The sequence below is a fragment of the Leuciscus leuciscus genome, assembly GCF_965113295.1.
Source record: "Leuciscus leuciscus genome assembly, chromosome: 4".
Lineage (NCBI taxonomy): Eukaryota > Metazoa > Chordata > Actinopteri > Cypriniformes > Leuciscidae > Leuciscus > Leuciscus leuciscus.
The window spans coordinates 39,992,762-40,001,292 of NC_138728.1; the positions used below are offsets into that span (position 1 = coordinate 39,992,762).

General features: G+C 40.9%; 1 protein-coding gene across 1 annotated transcript; it reads right to left on the reverse strand.

The window, feature by feature from the left end:
• Window positions 1-4,406: 4,406 nt before the first annotated feature.
• On the reverse strand, window positions 4,407-5,026 carry LOC309497454 (uncharacterized protein). Its single transcript, XM_082167755.1, has 2 exons — window positions 4,783-5,026; window positions 4,407-4,660 (listed from the first exon to the last, which is right to left on the reverse strand). Exons 1-2 carry the CDS (start codon window positions 5,016-5,018, stop codon window positions 4,438-4,440), a joined length of 459 nt encoding a protein of 152 aa, XP_082023881.1. The 5' UTR covers window positions 5,019-5,026; the 3' UTR covers window positions 4,407-4,437.
• Between the last annotated feature and the right edge of the window lie 3,505 nt (window positions 5,027-8,531).

Here is an 8,531-nt window from a genome sequence, read left to right on the forward strand (position 1 = left end):
TGTATATTACCTCATTTCATTTAACTTAGATTACAAAAATAAACTGTACATAACTTAGTTTTCTCTTTTACAAATAAGTGACATAAAAAACACCAAAAAACTTCTACTTCTCCAGCATTCTCTCCTCACCGTGGGCACCCACTGCTGAACTCGGCCCTGGTGTGTCCTCAGGGATTGAGGCAATGAGGACGGGGGTTGGTGCAATGCCTCTGTCTCAACACCTCATCCATGAGGACAAACAAGGGCCAAGTTTCAGCAGTGGATTGAACTAATGAACTAATCATTTCTCTTTCCGGTACAGACACCATAGTCTCTATGGGACTGACAGGAAGAATGAAAGACTTGGACCCGAACCTGAAGACTCGAGAGATGAACTCATTTCTGTTTCCAGTACTGACAGCATAGGATGTTGCGCATGCGCGGTCAACACAAAGTGAACGAATCACTCTCTGAGACAACTCTGTAGTCCCGAGTCATATTAAAGATTCGTTCAAATGAACTAGTGGCATCCTCTCTGTGTGTGTTGACTCCGCCCTTGATACACGCAGATAATCAGCGTCTCAGTCCAAGGGGTTATATATATTAAGGTGGCGGTTTTAAGTTGGCGTCAATGAGTGACCGTCTTTCTCGTGCCCTGGTTGGAGGTGAGTTCTGCGGCCATTTGTAATTGTGCTCGAGTCTACAGGATGTTAAATTGTTAGCAGTGTTACCCTCGTCAGGCTGATAAGTGCCGGATACACACGCATGTTGTGTGTATTGCACTAAGCGTCGCCGGTGGATTGCTGGCTCCCTGGTAGGTCTCTTTCTAGCTCTTGTGGCTGTATTTATTTTATTAGGGTTTATTTATTTTATTACACCAAGATTGTCATGCATCTGCCAGACCTTGTAACACCCTATGAATGAAGACATGCAGGGATATGAAAAGTATGACTCCTGATGTTTGAAATTTTGATACAGTACACATATCTGTTCTTCCACATTAATTATATTCTTAACAAGAGCAATTGCATCTCCGATCTGTATGCAGTTATCTCCTTCCTGTGTGGATAATGTATATTTATATTTAGTAACTTTTCTGTATTGTTCAGCTAAGCTAAACTGAGGAGTCAATGGGCCATCAAAATGGAGGCTATGTAAAATGCACTCTTTGAATGGGACTGGGATGTGCACACATGGGATTTCAGATATTCTTTTTACTACTTGCTGCAATGGTAAATGTGGCTTACGCAACATATGCTTAACCTGTCCTAGATAATTCTCAAAAGGAAAACCAGACACATTATCCAGAGGCCCAAAATGCCTGTACTCATCTGCAAGGTGTATTACTTGGTGTATGGTGAACACAATTTCATTCCTGCCATAAAGCTCTCCAAAATGGTTCACAAAGGAGACAAGCATTTTATGAGACAAGTCAACCACGGCATCAGAGGTGCCAGGAGAGAGAAGAAAACACATCCCAATGGAAAACAACATGAAATTATCATACAGCTCACTTTGAATGCTGTTTCTGAGTACAATGGGCCCTGTATACAACATGAATGAGCGAAGTTCAGTGGCTTTCCATCGATCAATCTCTGTCAGTGACCTGTGCTTAAGGTTAAATTGAACAGGTGTGTAGGAACGGAGCATCATAAGTTTGTAGAAATTTCATTTATGGTTTGAGTAGATAATCGTGTGGCCAGTGAACGTCTTCTTGTCCATATATACAGTAGCTTCCTAGTGACAGCTAAACAGCAATGACTTGAAACTTTCTACCATTGTAAATTATGCCATTAGTCAGCAAGTGTGTCAAATCTTTAACAAAAGTGCTTAAGTATTCCAACACACTTTTTGGCTTGCCAATTCCACAAAACAGACCAACAATAAATGGGGACATACTGTAATCACAATTGATTAAAGCTAGAATTTGGTGGCAAGGTCAAACATTTCAAACGGGACAGCAGTCCCTTTGCTAAGCCAAAGTGGTAGTATTCTCCTCCCTCCATTTTGGTAGTAGGCACATCAACTTGACTCCTAAGGACTGTCCTTGCATCTTTTGGAAGTTGGGGGTGAAAAACCCTCAGAATACTCAGAAGTGCTGTTAATGAAACAAGTGACAGAGAAAGTTGTGGCCCAATATCTCAAACGCCATAAGAGAAAATCATCTGTTGAAGTATTATTGCCTTCACTTTCACAGTCATCTGACTCACTAGCTGCTGAATTGTGAGGACTGTCAACTAGAAATGAATCTAAACCCGTGCAATTAATGATCTGGGATCCTGGCATTTCAGAAATGCGACCAGCAAACTCATCAGAAACGGGACCAGCAAACTCTGAGTTATCACATACAGGACAACCAGACTCCTCGGCAACCAAAACAGAATGGCTCGAGGTCATGGTGCAAAGGACCCTAGGTTGATTTTACTCCGAACCATCCCTTTAAGTACATTTGTTTATACAAGTTAGTGGAAAAAACAGGTTAAGCTTAAACCTGCTACCGTTACCCAGATAGCAGACGGATGTGGGCCACTTCAGGCAATGATGCGGCACTGCAGGCCTTCTTATGGCCCGGACCAAATGTGTCTGAGCCTGAAGTGGCCCACATGTAAAATGACAAATATGGCCTAAATATTTTAAATCACATGTGGGCCTTTTAAGGCAAAGATGCGTCACTCATGGCAATGTGTAATCTGAATGTGAGCCTAAAGTGGCCCATATGATAAATAATGAATATGGCCCAAATATCACAACCCAAATGTGGGCCACCTATGGCAAAAACGTGGCACAATCGACAATGACTAATCTGGATGTAAACCAAAAATGGCCCACATACGTTTCAGCAAATGTGGCCCAGTTTTCTTAAAACATATCTGGGCCAGTTTGGGCAAAGATATGGCTCAGTGAGCACTGGCTCATCTTGATGTGAGCCAAAAGTGGCCCACATATCGTCGTTGTCGGGCGGAATCCTCGTATCTCCAAAACCAATATTTTTCAGGAAATAAAAAAACCCGCATATTTTTGGAGTTATTAAACATTGTATCGTTAAAGTTGGTATTATACCTTATATTGCTATCATATACTGTTGTGTACCAACATTAACACAACATTTCCCCAAAATCATGTTTAAATGGAGATACGAGATTTATGACTTGGGAGCGGGGAGATACGAGGTTACGCTGTCATTGATTAGAATGGAACGGACACAGACGTCGCTGCTGCCAGCAGTGTTCATAACAGTCTGCGGTCGCGTTGAGTCTTTTGACAAGAGACAATACTTTAGGAGCTAATCAAAGCTAATGATTGTGGTTACATACATCTGTTTAAGAGCTATGAGTGATGCAATACCAAAATAAAACGATAAACAGGCTGTCTAATAAATTAATCTGCACGCAAAGTCGGCGGTCGCGTTGAGCCTTTTGACAAGAGAAAAGGCTTCAATAGTTACAAAAAACTAACGACTGTGGTAACATTCTTCCTAAACTCTATTTTAAAGGTTTAAGAGCTATGAGTGATGAAATACAAAAAAAGATGAGGTGACTAGGCTGTCTAATAGGCAGAAATTAGCCTAATCTGCATGCAAACTTACCTCCGTGGCTCACGGGCTTCCTTCTGCACCGAAGCATTACAGCTGTCGATTTTTAACAAAACAGGCCTACTCAAATGACTCTAACCTAACTATTTTCACTCGTTATTGTATAAAAAACAGACAAGAATTATCCAAAGATAGGCTTACTTGGCGCCATTAGACAGCCCTTTTTTCTCCCATAAATAAAAACTTGCTACTATTTTACATGCACAGTGCCAAGAGAGGCATGGTCTAGTAGCCAAACAGCTGAACTTCGAGTCAGTAAAATATTAACAAAAACAATAATTTTAATGGTGGTATTCATTCATCAATATCCAAAACATTCAATTTAATTCAAGTATTATATCAGATACATTTAAAAACTTCAATGCACATGTATAAGTCTAGTATTAATAAGCCTAGTAAAAAGTAGATGATACATAAAAAATAAATAACTGATATTATAGTTTAACAGATTAACAGTCAATATGACTACAATGTAACAACACACACAGAGCCTCACAGATACATGCACACAGACAAGGCTTGCTTTACAAAGCCCATTACTGAGTGTATTTGTGTTTGTGAGTAGGGTGAGCCCTTGTCTGTGTGCGTGTATCTGTGAGGCTCTGTGTGTGTTGTTACATTGCAGTCATATTGACTGTTAAAGGGATAGTTCACTTCAAATATATAGGGATAGTCACACTTCATATATTCACCCTTAAGTTGTTTCAAACCTGTAAGAGTTTCTTTCTTCTGCTGAACACAAAGGAAGATATTTAGAAGAATGTCAGTAACCAAACAGTTAACTGGACCCACTGACTTCCATAGTATATAATATCTTCCTTTGTGTTCAGCAAAAGAAAGAAACTCACCAAGTTTAAGTTTCTAAGCTAGTGAAGCAAATTGTTGTAAAAGCTGTGAAAGTCCTTTGGGATGACTTCCTTCAGGTCTTGGAGGTGTTTGAATTTCAGCTCTTTGATCTTCAGGCGGTCTGAATAGAGTGGGGTGACTGTGTGGCTGTCTGAGGTGGAGTTTCGGAGTTGGTGACTTGGATGTGGATGCCAGTCATCAGAGTGGTTGATTTTGAAGTCCATCGTTCCATTGTTGTTGTACCTAATAGCACAAAATATAACACAACAACATAATCACTGTAAGATTTCATAAAATAATATGCAACATCATAATGTCATGCCTACAGTATATTGGTAAGACATAAGATTTACATTGGTAATTACCTGATGGCTCTGATATCGTGGACAGTTGGGTCACCAGGCCTTACTCCAGGGCGCAGAGACTTGCAGAGCCTCAGCTTGGTGAAGTCCTGGAAGAAGGTGTGGTCGATGTACTTGACTTCATATGGATGAGGCTTCACACGGGCTCTCTTCATCAGGTTAACATACTCTGCTGGGAGATACACATCCTGGTCCCTCAGACGCCTCTCGATGACGCTGTGAACGGAATCGCATTCCATCTGAGTATGCCCTTTCTCAAGGTACTTCTGAATGACGACTTTGTTTTTCTTCATAGAGAACTGAAGAAGTGCATTGCTTAGAACTGCATTCCGGTTCTGATACCCGCAGCCGTCACTCCACAGAATAAATGTGTCAGGCTCAGTGTGTGCAGAGAGGTAGTCGACAATGCATGAAACAAACTCACTGGCAGACAGGGATCCCTCACCTTCATGCCAGACATAACATGTGGCACTGTGTGTCAGCATGTTGTACACAGTAAAATTGTGAACTGCAAGCTTTGTTTTGTAATACAAGGCAGAGGCTTTTAGCTTTGGGCACAAAAGGAGGGCTTGTAAGTCCATACATAAGACCATAGTGTTGTTGCTGTCCTTGCTTTTGTCTGACAACTTTTCAGCGCGGGCCTCTTCTTTTCGAAGGAGGTGGTGCTGCCACTCGTCATCAGGTAAGTTGCCGGTCTTGAAAGCACAACAGATGTTGCACTGGTCCTTTTTTGGGTGATAAAGGCCTAGGTTGAGACGCTTGAACTCATCTGTGAACACTTGCCTTGACAAAGGTGTTGCATTCTTCTCTGCTGCAGCGCGACAATACTCTGCATACAGATCAGCCATCGACTGAAACACAGGTTCCAGATACTGTTTGGATGTTGTGGATCTGCAGTAGTGTGAGGGCACCTTTGGGAGGTCCTGCAAAAAGCTGTGAATGAATTCATGGCCTGCCACTGAACGAAGTGCGTTGCTGTGTGTTTGTCCCTCTGTGTCTGCTTGCGTGTGTCCCTCCTTTGCCCAGTTAAGGGCAGACCACTCGCCTATTCCTAGGGTAGACAAAAACATACCTTTGCAGACGCGTCTTCTCTGCCCGCTGACCCGTAAAAAAAAAAAAATGGAATTTGATCTTCGAGAATTTTCAGCCCCCCTTCTCCTTTGCACGGGGACCACATCAATTAAACCATGCACATACATCCTCTTCTCCTCCCAGGTCATATGTTGCCAAAACTCATTGAAAATTTTATTCCTCTCAGGCTCGCCGATTGCACTGCAGTGAATTTTAGCTGACTTGGCACATGCTGCTGATGAACATCTAGGCCCGATAGCCCGTGGCTCCCTCATTATCTCCTTCTGCTTCTGTTTTCCAACGTATGACTTCCCAACCATTCTTCTTTTCTTGTTGATAACTTTCTTCCAGGTGTTTTCAGCTCTCAGTCTTTTCCTTGGAGGTGCGTCTTCCTCTGCATCAGAGTCCTCTTCGCTTCCACCATGGAAAACTTCAAAATACACACACAAACCAAACGTGCATGAATGAGTTACATCTTTATAAATTGTCAACAGTGTTAACTCTTTAATGAGAAATTGTAGAAAAGAATCTAACCTACCCGTGTCAAACTGCACCTGCTCTGGAGCCAGCAGCGAGGCCTCCTCTCCCTCCAGACCACCAGATAAATCTTTTCAAACACATGGTACAATTAGTGTGAATAATTTTTTTTCAACAAATGTCTATTGTTGTGAAATCCATCTGCATAAAACTCATAAATTTTGGCATGTGAAATCATGATTATCTCTCAGAAATTCACTCTACCAGCATGCACCACTGTATCCTGCACCACTGTATCCTCCACCACTGTATCCTCCATTGTTGCTTCCTCTCTCTCTACACTCTCTCCATCAAAGCTCTCACTCTCTCCATCAGAGCTCTCACTCTCTATTAGGGCCCTTGCCTGATCATATGGCACATTGACCATCTGACAGAGTTCCTTTAAGGACACAGACATGGTTGCTGCAAAAAATAAAATGAATAAAGGTCAAATGATCGTTTCCCTAAGTTATACGGCATGTTTACGTATGATAATGAGGCAAGAAGCCAATAAATAAAGGTGACTTGACTTTAAAGGGATAGTTCACTTTAAAATGAAAATTCTGTCATCATATACTCACCCTCATGTTGTTTCAAACCTGTATGAATTTATTTCTTCTGCTGAACAGAAAGGAAGATATTTAGAAGAATGTCAGTAACCAAACAGTTTCTGGTCCCATTGACTTCCATAGTAGGAAAAAAATATATACTATGGAAGTCAATGGGACCAGAAACTGTCTGGTTACTGATATTCTTCTAAATATCTTCCTTTCTGTTCAGCAGAAGAAAGAAATTCATAAAGGATTGAAACAACATGAGGGTGAGTATATGAAGAGTTCAGATGCAAAAGCCTCTAAGTGCCATCTGGAATTTTCTTCTAGAATGATCTTTTTTATCAAGCTCGTAGATTTAAGTTCAGTAATTTCACTTAAATGACAATTAATAGGTCATTTTCATTGCCATTTAAGTGAAATTACTGAATTTAAAATACAAGCTTGATAAAAATGATCATTCTAGAAGAAAATTTAAGATGGCACTTAGAGGCTTTTGCATCTGAACTCTTGATGACAGAATTTTCATTTTAAAGTGAACTATCCCGTGAAAGTCAAGTCACCTTTATTTATATAGCACTTTTTACAATACAGATTGTGATGAACATGACAGCAAACAGCTACTTGTTGTTGAACATGACGGCGTGCCTTTACATTGTAAGCTACAATCCTGACATAGTGTTACATTAAATTATGTTGTTCCTCAGACGAACGACAGAACTAGCAACGTTAGCGGGGGTCGAGTTTTTTTTTTTTTTTCTTTAAAGCCCCACGATCAATCACGTTAGCTATATCACCAAACATGACGACAAAACCAATGCATAATGTCTAACTAAGTCAACGGCAGGCAATTTGTGTGCATTACATTCATTATTCTCGTCAGAAACAAAACCATGGAAGATTGCAATCAACAAGATAGCTAAAGTTACCGTCCAATGCTAACGTTAGACCTAGCAGAAAGAAAAATCTAGCATCCTCAGAAACGATACATTACACCTTAGCACTACCATTACTTCAAGATCGAGATAAAACTGTTATATATAATATATTTTACCTCAAACATTTACCTCAGAGGACGTTGCTCGACGAGGATTTCTGGAGATGTTCAATCTTGAGTGCTGAGGAGACAAAATGCCGCGAAGTTTCCGCCGCCCGTGAAGTGAAGAGGAGGTGGAGTTACGAGGATTCTCAGACAGTTGAAGTGTCCAATGGAGTTACGAGATTTGCTCTCAAGCTATTTTCAACACTTTAGATTGGTTAATAATTTGTAAAAATAACAGACCCACGTGGGGACTGACCAATAGCATCGATTTGTGAAAAAATATGAAATTGACCAAATTTGGACATACGAGGTTTCCGCCCGACAGCGACGATATAATGCTGCAAATGTGGCCCAGTTATCTTAAAACAAATCTGGGCCAGTTTTGGCAATGATATGGCTCAGTGAGCACTGGCTCATCTAGATGTGAGCCAAAAGTGGCCCACATATAATGCTGCAAATGTGGCCCAGTTATTTTAAAACATATCTGGGCCAGTTCTGGCAAAGATATGGCTCAGTGAGCACTGGCTCATCTAGATGTGAGCCAAAAGTGGCCCACATATAATGCTGCAAAT